At 34.1% G+C, this 16462-nt stretch overlaps 1 protein-coding gene across 14 annotated transcripts in view; it reads left to right on the top strand.

The window, feature by feature from the left end:
• The window catches only part of LOC6038221 (SCY1-like protein 2), a 160702-nt gene extending 154401 nt beyond the window's left edge, over positions 1–6301 (top strand). For 11 of the 14 annotated variants that reach the window (XM_038262274.1, XM_038262278.1, XM_038262275.1 and 8 more), the window contains one exon: positions 5892–6301. In XM_038262274.1, the coding sequence (XP_038118202.1) occupies positions 5892–6284 (393 nt within the window). In that variant the 3' untranslated portion in view covers positions 6285–6301. The remainder of the gene's footprint in view (positions 1–5891) is intronic. The other 3 variants (XR_005278399.1, XR_005278396.1, XR_005278398.1) reach the window with 2 other exon arrangements.
• Positions 6302–16462: the final 10161 nt, after the last annotated feature.

Here is a 16462-nt window from a genome sequence, read left to right as displayed (position 1 = left end):
TTAAATTTCTTTCAGTTTTAACTGTGTTTACTTCACATCGAAGTTTTTTTCTTTTTTCATTTTTTTAAATAAATAACTAAGCAAAAACTAATTTATTTTTCCAGAACAAATTTTCTGTGAAAAAGTTTTTTTGAAAAAAGCTTAAAAAAAGCAAATTATTCGTACTGATCGCTGCAAATATTGTAAAAATATTTAAAAAATGTCTCAAAATGAGTCAAGAATATAAAAAAAATTAATTTCGAAGAAAAACGAATTGAAAATGATTTAATATATATTTTTGAAAGTTTTATTTTTTTTTGTGTTTAAAATCATTATAAAATATTTTTTTTTTAATATTTGAATAAAGGTGTTCAACAAGGTTTTTTTTTGTAAAAGATATTCGAATCCAAATTTCGTTTGAATAAATTTTATCATGTCTCATAGATTTTTTTATATTATAGTGTTAAACATAAAAAAATTGCAACGACCATTGAAATTTGAATGTTCTTTTTAAATTATATCGAGGTATTTGATTGCAATCTTCAAAAGCAATAACTATACAATTTTAAAATTTTAAACAAACAAAAATTAAAATATGTCGGATAAAAACATTTTTGAAAGTTAACTTTGTGTTTTATTCTTGAAATCAAGATATACTTTTAACTTTTTTCAACTTTTATCAAATATTAGTTCCGGCCCGCCAATGCTTCAGAAAAATGAGATATGGCCCGCAGGGCCAAAAGGTTGGGCACCCCTGGCATAGGTTAAAACAGGAAAAAAATTGTTCACACTAAAAACAACACATTTTTCATTTTCACATTTAGTACACGAAAAAAATATTTACGCAAAAACATTATTTTGTGAATTGAACATTTTTTACTTGAAGGCCAACATATACAACATTTGAGTGCGTCTTGCCATTTTTTTTAATATCATAATTTTCGGAAAACTATTGAATGGGTTCAGTATTTGTTTAAGGGTTGATAGAAAAAAAATACGAACAGAAGAAATTTTCTGAATTTTGGGAAAAATATTCTCAAACTTTTACAACAATGGGCACAATTGAAAAAAAAAACTTAAAAATTGCAAAAAAAAAAACCTCGCAAAACCCCTACTTAAGGTGATTTTACCTCTAAAGTGATACAGTTTATCAAAATTAAAAATTAAATGATTTTTTTTCCGACAGTTTTGCCAAAATTTAGTTTCATAGAGAAATGGCAATACTGCCAATATTTTTTGTTCTAACTTGTCTTTTTGGATTCTCTAAAACATATGACAAAAATTTAATTTTTAAAAAAGATGTTTTTGCACAATACGTTTTTTTTGTGTTCAAATGTGAAAAAATTGGTGATTTTTTTTAAGTGTACCTAAACTTTGCCCAAGACATCCGAAATTTGGTTATCAAGATACAATTTCTAGAATACTTAGATACCATTTTTGTATTTGTATTATTTGTATGTCAAATTTGTATGAATGGCCGAACTAATAACGTAAAATGGTTTCTTTTGTCATGAAAAATGCACCTAAAAAGTTAAGGGCAATTTAAAAAATGTAAAAAATCGATGGTTGAAATTTTTCAAAATCCCTTGAAATTTTAAAAATCTGAAATTCAAAAAAATAGTACTTTTTTGATGAGAAATGTTTGAGACATGCGCTCGACAGAAGAGTTTTTTTTTCGGTGACCAACAAAATATGCGTCGAAAAATTTGGATGCTATGAATTAAGATTAAATTAAATTTGGAATAACAGGCTATAACAGCTATACCTTGGAAGCTCGTTCAAAAGAATCAGATTTGGTAAATCTTAAATTGACAACATTTGATTGATCATTGTTTTGTTTCTTGAAAATTTTCATGTAAAACTTAGGAAAACTTCTAAAGTTTCTATGACGAGCGTTTTAACAATTTTATGTTTGATAATTATCCAGATTTCCACTTTGCCTAATACTTACACAAAATCTTTTTTTTTCGTAAAATTTAACACATTGAGCTTTAACTGTGGGACCATCAGAATCCAATGACCCAATGTCACCGTTGCTGACGGTATACATAAATGGACAATTTTCAGATCCTTCAACACATGTTTACGGTAACGCCCCACCAGATCGTCACTCCGAGCCTACAAGATAACACACTCAATGGCTAGCCCCAGCTGTCTAGAGATGAGGTGAAACCCCATCGTAGTACCACGTTTGTACCTTCCGCCTGTAGTTCCGTAGATCCCGAGTTGAACTCCAACAACAACACATCTCAACACTAACCTACAAAATAAACACACATTCACAGTTTCGTAGCGTTGATTGGCAGTAAGTTTTGCAGTTTGCGAATTGGCCCTTTCTTACCTGTTCTGAGTTGGAGCTTTTATCTATTGTTTTCAAAATTGTTACAGTTTTCGAACCTGGTTAGTGTGTGTGTGTGTGTGTGTGTAACACGCTACTCGTCTAACTTTTCCAAAATCGTACGCAGAGTGTTGAACGAATTGTTTGGTGCAGTATAATTTTTGAAGCGAAGTATTTAGTTGATTGAAGTGTGGAAAATTTTGCAAGAGATGGAAAATTAATTGCAAAAGTTTCGTAATCATTGACTCATTTCAAGCATTTTGTGTAAACATTCGTCTATCATCAAATATGCTTTGCTTAGAATAAAGCATGTAAATTACGATAGTTTTTTTCTGTGTTATAATAGTGTACATTGAAGTAGTTAGAATGCATTAAGCTTTTTTTATAGGAAAAAATAATTAAAGTGCATGTACGAAAGTAATAATAACTAATATCAAATAAAAATATTCAATTGAAAATAATCCCATCTGATCCCTTCTACCAAGTTATTATTTCACAATTCAAAATAAAGTTCTAGAAACCAGGCTAAGGTGGATTACGCTTACTTTAAACTCTAAATTTAATGTCAAATTAAGTTCGTTGTTGATAAAGTGAAAGCATAATTTTCCCAAAAATGGAACATCATGATCAAGCTGATATCAAAATAATATGTTATGGATTTCACATAAATTCCACCCTTAATGCCATGAAATTCCACCCGCGGTCAACACGATCAATCTCGCTTAATTTATTGTAACTCGATTTTGTTTCCAATGGGTGGCAGTATGTAATACTCGTTTGTTCGAATCCTGCGGTTGGGAAAATGAGTGGAAAATTAAAGCTCCACCTGACCTGATGTGATTATTAAACGGTGTATGCGTGTGGTTACTTGGCTGGGAATAATTTTATAAATTAATGTCACACACTAGGAGCTGCTGAATGGTCACGCGCCTAGCAGCGTTGCCAAACGGACAGGAATATTTGCAATCAAAGATTGATTCAATTTGCGCCCACTCATCAATCATCGATTGGGGCTCGATTGGAAATATTTAATTTTACATCACGCGGTAATGCAAACGTGGTCAGGCGGAATAAATTATGTGGTGATGACAGTTGATATTAATAAAACCGCATCAGAAAACCTGTTTCATGATTAATTTTTTTTTCCAAAGCCTATGCCGTAAGGGATACATGAATAGCAAAAATTCCGATGGTAAAATCGCATGCAAAAGCATGCACATCATCTTTGTGAAAAAAAAGGCACTTAATATTATACACTGCATGTATAATTTTTGTAAACACAAAAGAAAATTGCAAACGACAGGATTCAATCTAGAGGTGGGCAAAAAAGAGCGAACCGCTCAAAGAGCCGGTTCATTGAAAAGAGCGAACGAACCGTAGCTCACAAAAAAAGAACCGCGGTTCTTTTTTAAACTCCGGTCTTTTGAAAGAACCGTTTCAAGATGGCATGATTTTTGTTATAAATATAATTTATTGAATTTCCAAAAGAATGTAGTCTTAAATTTGTTTTTGAGAATTGAAAATGCAATTTCAAATATTTCAATGCTTATAAAAATTAATCCCAAAAGTTAATGATTTTTTTAACAACTTGAAAAAAACATTTCACTGTACAACTGATTGTACATTAAGGTATTACAGGAATACAAATTTGAGCATTTCTTATTGCATGATTTGTAAAATATTACCAAAAATCTACCGATTAGTTTAGAGATTTTGGAAAAATTATAAATCCTTTTGTCCGATTAAACTGTAGCGTTTATAGACTTTATCTTTTAAATCACAATGTTGAAAAGAGTTAAAGGAATATTTTCTCCAAATAAAATATCAGCGTTAGTTGAATTCTTGCAGAAATAAACGCCATTTTAAAACTAATAGCAATTTTCCCAACATCCTAGATTTAAGTTTGGATGCCATTCAATTACTCGAATGTTTAGGTTCGAGTAAAAATCTTGATATAGAGACCGCCAAGACTTATGGCTTTCAAAAGCATCTTCTCATTTCAGTTTTTCTTTATCAAATAATTTGTAAAAGTCCAATGTGAAATACCTTATAAAATCAAACTATTATAAAAAAAACTTTTCATTCAAATTTTGAAAAAGAGCGAAAGAGCCGTTCAAAAGAGCGGTTCTTTTTAATGAGCGACCGAAAATGAGCGGCTCCTAAAAAAGAGCGGTTTTGCCCACCTCTAATTCAATCCCAGCACCAACAGTAAGAACTGGCGCCTTAGCCCGCTCGGTTATCAGACCGCATATAAATGCATATATGAGCTTGTTATTTCGGTCAAGTAGTTCTCCAGATACTGATGGGCTACATATTTCAGGGTGTAATATGACATAACATTTCATAACACAATGCAAAATTTATTTTACACCCTAACCTTTTATACGCAGCTGGATTACTACTTTTTTTGATGTGTAAATGTAAAACCAACACAAAACATAAGCTTGGTCTTTCAATTATGTTTGAAATCTTGATATTTCATAGTTTTAGTAATCAACAGACGATTTTTGTTTAAAGATTTGCAACGCGTGAAGCGTTTTTCATGAAGTTTGTTTACGATTGCCACGATTTCTTTTTTCAAAGTAAAAAAAAAACAATGTTAATTTGTAATATCTTGATGGTTGGATTTTTACCACTTTTAATGTTTGAAAACCCAGATTTATACAAAATATGAGTTAGAGTAAAATGCCAAACATGTTATTCTTAAAGAGGAATCTCAGATGTAATAACTTTTTCAATTTGTTTCCACTGTGTTAAGAAAGTTAAAAGCACCTGAGTATTTTAGACATTTCAACTAGGATCAAAAAATGGTGAGCATTTATTGGTTTCTTTGGGCAATTTTCAAATTAAGAATAGTTTAATCTTGCAGATATAGCCTTTTCTGTAATTTTTTTATGGTTCTACGAAGTTTTTTACGAAAATCATTTTGAAAAAGTAAGAATATTTGTATGTTTTATGTTTGTTAGGTTTTGAGTTAATTTTTTATACTCCAGAATAATTAAAAAAATCATATTTTTCAATTGGAAATTCTTTTTTTCAAAACCAGAACTGCTTTGTAATATTTTTCAAATAAAAACATAAGATTAAAACCATACAAGTTTCCTACAAACAAAACTAAATTATGGGTTCACTTATTTGGTAGAAAAATATTTTAATGTTTGTTAAAAAAAAGGCAACTGCACCGTAATCCACCTCAGCTCAAAAAATCTAACGTCGTTTCATCCGCGAATCCATCAAAGCAATTACCTCTTCGACAACAACTTTTTCCCCATTTTCCAGACTGAAAAAGCTGCTCGCTGCCTTACGAGAAAGCGATTATCCATTTTTGCTTGTTTTTTTTTATTGTTTGTATAGAGCGCTACTATGTTTCTCTCTATTCGCTTTAGTGTGTTTGTCTTCCACCTGCTCCTCCTCCCACCCACCCACCCACACTTGCACACTTTGCTGCACAGCAAAAAGCTACCCCCAAATGCACTCTCCGTCACACGTACGTAAAGTCGGTGACGATGAAACATCAACCCCAAAAACCACCACCACCTGTCACGGTCACTGTATGTGTGTATGCATTTTCCAGCGTCAGTTATACACACTGATGACCCGAGATAGATTTGGTGGCGCCGGTGGGCAACCGGCCGGATCAACAGGACCACCATCATCCACGACGGCGGCAGCGCCACCAACATCTCAAACAAACAACAACTGCAACGTCACCACCTCGAGCACCGCCCTCGGAGGGGGGATCTACGGAAGCAGCACCAGTATAGGCGGTGCCACGACCAGTCCCGCACCGAAGGCACTTCCGCCGCTGGCCACGTACTCTCCGCAAAGACAACCCGCGAATCCACCCCCGGCAACACTGCCCCTGCTGGCCGCCCCAGGTACGCCACTGCTGGCCACCAGCAGAAAGTCACCCTCGATCCCGAACACCGCCGTCACCGCCGCCGCCGGAGTTGTCAAGCGACGATAGTCCGGACGCAATGTTTTAGAAAGGGGCGACTGAGAGTTTGACAGTTGAGACTTTATAAATATATATTTTTTTTTAATAAAATTCCAACTTTCAAAATTCGCCCTTTTCAAAACTTAATCAAAAATTGGTTTCCCTCGTTGACCTTGGGGCTTCCGACCGGATCGGACGGCCAACATTGGCCATGGAAATGTTCGTCAAAAGTGATATCCCATTTTTCATTAGGGTTTGGCCAGGAAATGGTGTCACGTGTGGACGAAGACGGACAGTTGTGAATGAGTTTTCCTTTCGTTCATACTAATGTAACGTAAACCGGGGTGACATTGATGCCAGAGGTGACTTTGATAGGTTTTAGATTTTTCCGCAAAATGAAGGGATCAAATTTAATCCGTACGAAATAGTAGGGGAAATATACCCATTTTAATCAGTCTAAGCCGTTCGTCCAATTCTAATCACTTTTGCTGTTTTCCGCTATCAAATCAACATTTTCAGATAAATCAACCCTGGAGTGTTGCTAGCTAACTTTTATTTGAGCTATTTGTTACTTTGGAACAGTCAAAAACACTTTATGAAAGCTGTAATTCATGATCAAAGTGCTGATAGGCCGATAATAGAAATATGCGAGGAAAAGGTATATTTCCCCTATGGAATCACAGAGTAACCCAGAGGGTGGTGGTAGTTGATTTATTTCAGGCAGCTTTAACATGTTTGTCATTCGCTGCCTTCCAACCCAGAGGGAGCACAGGCATTTAATTTATGGTTGCGTTAAGCGGTACATCGCCCCTTCAGCATAATTTTGACTTTGAAGTTTAAATGGGATTTAAACCGTAAAATCAGTCTTTGGTTTTTGCCAGTTTTGAGCCCCTTAACGATTCCGTGTTCCAGGGAACAACTTTGCAGAAGAGTGCGAAGAGATTCGTCCACAATTTAATATGTTATAGGATTTATAACAACTTACAACTTCACTTCACTTCTTCACGAGCGATTGTTCCTCTTGCCCCACTTTCCCCTACATTACAATTTCTTTAATTTTTTTTTCATGAAAAATAGCAAAACCACATGCAACAAATAAAATTTCCAAATGCATGAGTGTTCCTTTCTGATACTTTTTCAAAATTTGTTGAAAAAAAGGATTTTGGCAAATTTGTATATCGAACTCCAGAGACGGGGTTCGGTTGTAAAGAGTTAATGTTATTTAAAGTCGTTTTATTGTCAAAATGGCAAAAGGTCGAATGCCTGAAAGGTTGAAAGACATGAGGTCGAATAAAAAAAGGGTGATATTTTTCTTTATATTCTATTACTAACTGGGTAATTCTCTACCAACTCACACGAAATCGGGAAAAGTTGCCCCGACCCCTCTTCGATTTGCGTGAAACTTTGTCCTAAGGGGTAACTTTTGTCCCTGATCACGAATCCGAGGTCCGTTTTTTGATATCTCGTGACGGAGGGGCGGTACGACCCCTTCCATTTTTGAACATGCGAAAAAAGAGGTGTTTTTCAATAATTTGCAGCCTGAAACGATGATGAGATAGAAATTTGGTGTCAAAGGGACTTTTATGTAAAATTAGACGCCCGATTTGATGGCGTACTCAGAATTCCGAGAAAACCTATTTTTCATCGAAAAATACACTAAAAAAGTTTTAAAAACTCTCCCATTTTCCGTTACTCAACTGTAAACATTTTTGGAACATGTCATTTTATGGGAAATCTAATGTACTTTTCGAATCTACATTGACCCAGAAGGGTCATTTTTTCATTTAGAACAAAATTTTTCATTTTAAAATTTCGTGTTTTATCTATTTTTGCAGGGTTATTTTTTAGAGTGTACCAATGTTCTACAAAATTGTAGAGCAGACAATTACAAAAATTTTGATATTTAGACATAAGGGGTTTGCTTAAAAACATCACGAGTTATCGCAATTTTACGAAAAAAAAGTTTTGAAAAAGTTACTTTTTGCGTTTCTCTTTGTTTCGTCGTTCGTGTCTGTCGCGGGTGACCATGAACGGCCATGATCGATGACGACCAACTTTTTCAAAACTTTTTTTCGTAAAATCGCGATAAATCGTGATGTTTATAAGCAAACCCCCTATGTCTATATACCAAATTTTTTGTAATTGTCTGCTCTACAACTTTGTAGAACTTTGTTACACTCTTAAAAATAACCCTGCAAAGTTAGAAAAAACAAGAAATTTTAAAATGAAAAATTTTGTTCTAAATGAAAAAATGACCCTTCTGGGTCAATGGAGACTCGAAAAGAACATTAAATTTCCCATAAAATGACATGTTCCACAAAATTTTACAGTCGGGTAACGGAAAATGGGAGAATTTTTAAAACTTTTTTAGTGTTTTTTTTTTGATAAAAAAAAAACGTTTTTTCGGAATTCTGAGTACGCCATCAAATCGGGCGTCTAATTTTACATAAAAGTCCCTTTGACACCAAATTTCTATCTCATCACCGTTTCAGGCTGCAAATTATTGAAAAACACCTCTTTTTTTGCATGTTCAAAAATGGAAGGGGTCGTACCGCCCCTCCGTAACGAGATATCAAAAAACGGACCTCGGATTCGTGATCAGGGACAAAAGTTACCGCTTAGGACAAAGTTTCACTCAAATCGAAGAGGGGTCGGGGCAACTGCTGTGTGAGTTGGCGGAGAATTACCCAACTTTGTTTCATTTGTTTATAGGACCTTTAAAAAAACTCTAGACTTGTTGAACTTAAACATAATGTCATCATCATTAACTCATTTTCGACCAAAATGGTCATCTGATAGCACATAACAGACGAGCTGCCTTCTGATTAGCAAGTTGATCCTATTATTCATTATTACAAATCTCTTGATTCAAGTACATAATCCATTATTTCATTATGTTAGACTTAAAAAATGATTGAAAGCCTTCTACAACTGTTTGTCTCGCCCACACATAACTGTAGCTTTTCCAACATAAAAACGCAATTAAAATATCCTATTTACACAAAATGCTCAACACAAAAACTGTTCCAGTTCCACACAAACCACAATTCTACAAAGTATATAACAATAGCAAAACTGAAAGAACTAAAAAAACGCCATTCGCAAGGAGTTATATTTTTCTACCGTACAGCAATCCTATTACCGTCAGTCAATGTTGAATGTTGATAAGGTGCATATTTTAAACTGAAAAAAAACAGGCTCCAAATAGAACAAGTCACTAAACCAACCCACACCAGCACAAACACGGGCAGGCTCCCGTGCTCACGAAGTTGTATTGTTGAACACGAACAAAAATAATGATGTGCAAAACAAATCAGATAAATGCAAACAATAGTTGTAGACAATGCGAACAAAAGAAGAGAAAAGTGCAGTAAACGTTTAAATGGAGGAAAATATTTACAGCAAAAATAAAACACATACACACACAAACACACAAAACCAAACCGACTGCGGCCGTGGGTGAACATCCAGCGCCAGTCATTCAGTTAGTGGGTAGATAACTCAATTCAAGATGAACAAACAACCAAACAAACAGAGACTGTCAAAGTGTTACGCAGGACGTGACTCGGATTTTGAAACGATATTCTTTCCAGCACCCTTCTCTCAGCCTCTTTTTGTTTGTTCTCCAGCGTACACGATGATGGCGACTGGCAAAAAGTCAAACATTCAAAAGCGATAAAAATACACAATATTCAAACCGGAATCAAACAAATTGTAGCTGGTAATAAATCCGGTTCAACTAGAGGTTTTCTGTTGGGGGAAAAGGGTGCTTGCTGTGAGTTTAAATTAAAAAGCGAAAAAGTATATTCTTTAATTTGTAAAATTGAGCTGAACATAAATAAGACAACACCAAATATTGCAAATGTCACGTCGCAAAAAAAAAAAACAATTGAAAAGAATGTTTAACCCGGATAAAAACAAACACCATTAGACGTCTGATGTGACCCTATTTTTCTTAAGAAAACGTAACTCAAACCGACAAAGAACATGAAAATTGAACAGCTTACTTCCGTGTAGCAAAACGTCTTCATTCGGAAGGGTAATTTTCGGTTTCTGCAGAACTCATTACTTATTCACGGGGATGTTGGTTGGGTTCTTCCTTCTGGTTCTATATCTTCCACGTATGAACACCAGACGAGAACGTTGGAGTCGATCAGTGAACTGAGCATTTTATAAATGCGCCGTTGAAAAGTCTTGAAAATTGCTTGAAAATAGACTCTTAAAAATAAATATGTCCGTCATGTTTACCAAGCAGTTAACGTAAAGTCATATGTTGATAATAAATGCATTGTCAATAAAATAACTGAATTTAAATTGATTGCATTTTAAGGCATCATTGAAAATGTCCTGATCAAACTTTATAACAAAAACAAAAATGATGATTGAAATGATATTGAAAACAATCTAATCATATCACGCGTTCTGTTAATTTATTTCAATATACCGAAAACAAGTAAAACTAGTGTGAACTGTCATCAATATGATAAATAGCGATTACAAATGTCATTACATGTTCTGGCTCTGATCGAGTTGAGCAAGCTGTTTAAAATATTGATCTATTTTTGTATATTTCATATTTGCCGGAAATCATGTTTTTGAATCTTCTTTAAAACAACCAGACAAAAAAAAATTGCTTAAAAATATATCTGACAAGCATCCGATTTTTTTTTTTAAGCTAACTAGCATCTTTTATGGTTTTAGACTTTTTGGAACCCTTTTCATTTTTTTCTTTTGCAACTTTTGTCCCGCATTTAAATTGTAAAAATTAAAATATAAAGCCAAGGTCTCAACATTTCAATAAAAAAAGCGTTTGAAAATGCATTTTATTCTAATCTTGTTGCTAGGCAATCTTAATTTTCAAAATATGTAAGTCTCGAAGAATTTATTTTTTCCTCCAAAAAATACATTTTGCGGTACTGTAAATCTGAATCATTGAGCGATCCCGAACCAGCTAAACATGATCATAAACGCAAAATAGTAGTTTATGCAACAAGTTGCAAAAAGAGGATTTTTTCAGCACGAGTCTTACATTTATCCAACGAGGTTCACCGAGTTGGAAAAATACGAAAAGTGCTGAAAAAATCTAGTTTTGCAACGAGTTCCATACATTTTTTTTTTTTGCAATTACGAAAAACACCCATTGAGTAAAATTTTAAGTCAAATTTTCATGTATTTTGTTAATAAATCGTTTAAATCATTTTTTTTTTTTTTGAAAATTGTTGCTTTTCGAAACAAGTGCTGAAAAGTTCAACTTTTCAGCACCCATTTCAGTGCTGAAAAGTAGAACTTTTCAGCATTTATTTTGAAAAGTGTTGCTATTCGATTCTGTTATTTTTGGCACAGAAAAGTAGGCTATTACGTCGTTTAAGAATGACACGAAAAGTAAGTAGTTTCACGACGGAATTGCATAAAGTGCATTTAAGATGGTTTCCTGTTAGTTGGATTTTGGATTTATTGGGAAAGGAGGGAGAGCGGATGGCATACAATTTGAAAATAATTTGCAACGGCCTAAATAATTCACATTTCTTTAAGAACAAATGTTTTCAAAATCAACAGCATTGTCGTTCGAAATCGAAAAAAATGTAGACGATTTTGGAAACATTTCAATGTTGTCAAATTCGACGACACAGAGTTACCGGATTTGCTTACAGGATTTCTATCCGTGTACTAAAGCCCAACAATCAAAAATAAGACAGCGAAAAAAAAATGTTTTTCGTGATTCGATTATCCGAAGTGAAATTTTGTCAAGGTTTTCGGATAATCAAGTCTGGACTGTATTATTGCATCGATTTTTTTTTCTATTCATTAAGGTCGTAGAAGTTGTCCTCACTCTTGGGGCTATGACTGTCAATGATGGTTCTGAATGCAGGGTCCAGAAATAGTAAATTGGAATGAAAAAATAATCACGATATGAAAAATGCTACAAACAAAGAAAACACTCAAAAATTATTCAAAAAAATATCTTTTATGCATGAATTGTTTGATGAACTTATAAACTACGAAACCCTTACGCATTTGACGTTAAATTTATCGTCATACTATTTTTATAATCAATTGTTAAAAAAAGTGCGTTTAGGGAGACTTGATCCCTGCATTTTTACAGTCACTGGAATCAGCCTCAAGATGAAATAATTGGGCTGGGTTTTCGTAAATAGTTTCCTTTAGTATAGTTGTATATAACTTACTGCTGTTTGAACCATTTGTCAAAAGTTTTGTAAACAAAAATTACCAGCTTTTGTAAACATGCTCAATTTTGGTCTTAAAAAGAAAATTTTAAGTTTTTAAATATTTTGCATGTTAAACTTGTTATATTTTGAACACAAACGTACAGGTTTAATGTGAAATTGCTGTAACTTATAGAAAATTACAATTTTGGTTGAATAAGAAACATTTTGCTTAAGATTTCTTCAAAATGTTGAAAGGGGGATCAAATTACCCCTAACATTTTTAAAATGCCGGTTTAAAATATTTTTTTAAAACGCTTGGCATGATTCGAAGAGTTTATCTGATAAATACCCGTATCAGCCAAACATAGTTGAATGTTTAAGCTTTCAATTCATGCAAAAAGTTCATAGTTTTGTGAGAAATTGACAGAGTTATGTGCGATACAAAAAAGGGGATCAAGTCTACCCACTCTCCCCTACGTGTAAAACAAACAAAGGAGCTTAAAAAGGGGAAAAAGTTTTAAAAGTTTTAAGTCATCACTTTGGCTTTTAACATTGATACAAAGTATTTTAAAACTTATTCCCTGCCCCGCATCTTCAAACTCTCAACCATGTTTCCTTTTCATCAGGACGTTTCGTGTTTGGCTCCATCGCAGACAATCAGGCCGAAAGTCTGTGATCGAAATCTTCTCCGTTCGCACACGTTGATGACTTCAGTTGCCAAAACTCATTTCAAGGGGTAATTTGAGTTTCGTTAAGCCACGAAAGCGTGTCCTCAACGTCATTAAGGTGGTTCAGCTCAAAAGGTCCATTACAGGAGGGTTTCCCAAGACAATCTCTGGTTGCACTTGAGAGGGACTTGAAAGTAGTCAAATTCCCTAGCAAGTGTCAACCTCGATGAAGCAACTTTGAATGCTACCTGGCAATTGTCTCAGCTTACACCAACACGATAATGCTCAACGGTGTGCTCGTAAAGTTTTAAAGAATCTTTTAAAGTTTCGACACCACCACATCCGCCCACCCAAGCTGGTTCAGGTAGCATGATATGCACGCGCAACAGTTGATGACCTGCACGTGTACACCGGGATATCGTATCGTTCCGTTGGAATCACCATCTGGCAATCCCCATACGGAGAGAGAGAAGGTTGTTTCGGGGTGCAAATTGGATTTTAGTCGTTCTTTGACCGCATCCTTTATGATTCGTACGGTGGTACGGTGCTGGGGATGCCACTCTGCTGCAGTTTTTGACTTTTCCGACATTGGATCATGCTCTGTCCCTCGGAAGACCGTAGCGTTTCAAATATGAGCTGTAAGCTGCAAAAATACTACCACGCCACTAGGGTGGTAAATACTCGTGATAATTTGAGGTGATGTTTTTAAGAGATTTAAAACTGATTCTTTGACCTAACTATTGCATGGGAATTCGGAGGAAGTAAGGCAACCCTACCGTTCGATAGACGAATTCATGGAGGGAAAAGAAGAATGAAGGCAACGTCTGATGGACATTCCGGCTTGTGATGTGAGTAGGTTTCGCATCTGTGAAGACCAGTTCAAATGGAAATTCAATAGTTAATTATCGACTTTCTGATAAAATGGATGGATGATACTTAAGGGGTTACATGTATATCGGCAAAAAAGTCAGAGGTTAGTAAGAGCACACACTTCAACTTTTTTTAATTCTTTTTTCATGGCATTAAAATATAAATTTTCACCTGCTTTCAAAACAAATTTGAAGTTGGTTGCATCGTTGCCTAGATACAGCAATTTCAAGTTAGCAGTTTCAAAAAACGGATGCCACGATATCTCAACACTGTCTTGACCAAATCGGCTCAAAATTTTGGTGAAGACTCGTTAAACCGATTCCGTGTGCATGACGAAGCCCGATTTTCAAAAAGTTTATTTTAAAAAAAGATAAAAATATTTTTGTGTTTTTCATATAAAAAACAGTTAGTTTTTGATTTTTGTATTTTTTCAAAAAGCAAATTTTAAAAATTGGGCTTCGTCATGCACACGGGATACTTCTTGAGAGTCATCACCTCAAATTTCAGCCAATTTGGTCCATCCCATCTCGAGATATCGTGGCACCCGTAAATCAACTCGGAGTTTAGAGAAAAACGCCAACAAAGTTTGACAACTCGCTTTGCGCATGGCAAATTTTTGAGCTTAAGTCGTCTCTTACTAATCATGAAATATCTTCATGAAACTTTCAGGAGTAATTAATAATCATCTTTTGAGTGGATTTATCAAATATTCAGTAATATAAAATTTTGTGATTTTCTACATGTAACCCCTTAAGCTGCTGCTAATTTCTTCAAACAAAAAAATCAAGTAGAGATAACGGGCCATGGTATCAAATTTTCTACGAAAAAAGTGTTTTGAAATGCATCATGCACCTGTCCAGTTGTGTTTGCGGTGCTGTTTATCGGAATTTCAAAAAAATTCAAAATATGTTTAAACAGGCAAAAACATTGTATTATTTCCAAGATTATTTCCAGTACATTAACGTGGTTAACATTAAGGGTAATAACCAGATTACTCGAGAATTTACTAGCTGCCCATAGTATAAAATGCACATAAAAAAAAGTTGAATTTTGAAATGTTGAAACTTTGGTTGGTTGAATATTACCTCTTTTTTGTTATATTACCTAAAAAATATGAACAAATGTGAACCAAGTGAAAATTATATAAAACAAAAACATTGAATAGGTATATATTTGTAAAATATAGATATATTTGTTAATACACATATTTTTTTTTTACATCAACAATTTTCAAAAATTCAGCAGATTTTTGAATAAATCCAAACATGCTTGAACAAATTCTAAACGCAAAGGAATTCATTTTTACTTGATTTCAGCTAATTTCACCAACATTTTGACGTTTTTTAAAAACTTTTTTTTTCCCTGATTTTTCAGACCGACATATGTCGCGACATTGAAGAGGGGAAGGTGACAAAAACTTTAAATATAATTTGTACTAGCCTTTTTAAAAAAATAAATAAAATAATAAAAAATAAGATCACTCTAAATAATTTGATCATTTTCAATGAATTAACAAAAAAAAAGTGTAATTGATTAATATTGAACTAAAATTTTCAGTTTAAGAGAATGTATAGGGACCGGGACCATCCATAAACCACGTGGACACTTTGGGGGGGGGGGGGGTTGCGTTTGTCCACGCTCCATACAAAAAAGATTTTTACCAAAAAAAAGTGTCCACGTGGTTTATGGATGGTCCCATAGTATTTTTTTCCATTTATTTTCGATATCAAAGTTTACACATTCAAGACATTGAATCCCAAGAATATTGTTTTGTGACATCAGAAAATTTCACCGGAAAAATATATAATCATTTTAAATTACAGGAAAAGACATGATTTCAGTGGTAGAAATGACAGTTCTCCCATAAGGAATACATTGTTGAAAAAACGCAAAAAAATTCTCGAATGGAAGTGTTCCATTCCATTAACCATTACTTTCAATTATTTAGAAGGAAATTAGATTCAGATTGGAAAGTCGAAACATTATCAACCAATGGTTAAAAATCTGCCCTACAGTTAAATGCCCCCCGACACCAATTCCATATACTCTTACATTTCGTTGTCGAGTTTATATTTACGTTGTAATGTACAAATGTCAATATTGAAGACATATTTGCAAAATATATGTTTCGACCATGACCATGCCCTTTGGATTCAAATAGATACGCATGGAGTCGCCGGGTATTTATATCTATCAACTGTAAAAGCTTCATTTGACACAATGTAAACTTAACAACAGGAAGCAATATAAGAGTACTTGCCATTAATGGTCGCATTGAACGGTCGTCAAGGGAACAAGAGATATTCTTCAATGCATTTATAACGAACTTATGATGGGTTGCTCATCGATTTCTGCTTATTGCAGTAAAACTTTTTTTTCTACGACAAGCCCGGGAAGTTGCATGAATATTAAAAGATGATCATAAACTTTTGGATTTGCTTCCGGAAGGAAAAGAATTGTTGACTACTTTGAAAGCGAGCTGTTCAATTCTCGGTATAAAAAG

The sequence above is a fragment of the Culex quinquefasciatus genome, chromosome 3, assembly GCF_015732765.1.
Source record: "Culex quinquefasciatus strain JHB chromosome 3, VPISU_Cqui_1.0_pri_paternal, whole genome shotgun sequence".
Lineage (NCBI taxonomy): Eukaryota > Metazoa > Arthropoda > Insecta > Diptera > Culicidae > Culex > Culex quinquefasciatus.
Note: the sequence above shows the minus strand (reverse complement) of the source record. Positions and strands in the feature narration are given on the sequence as shown.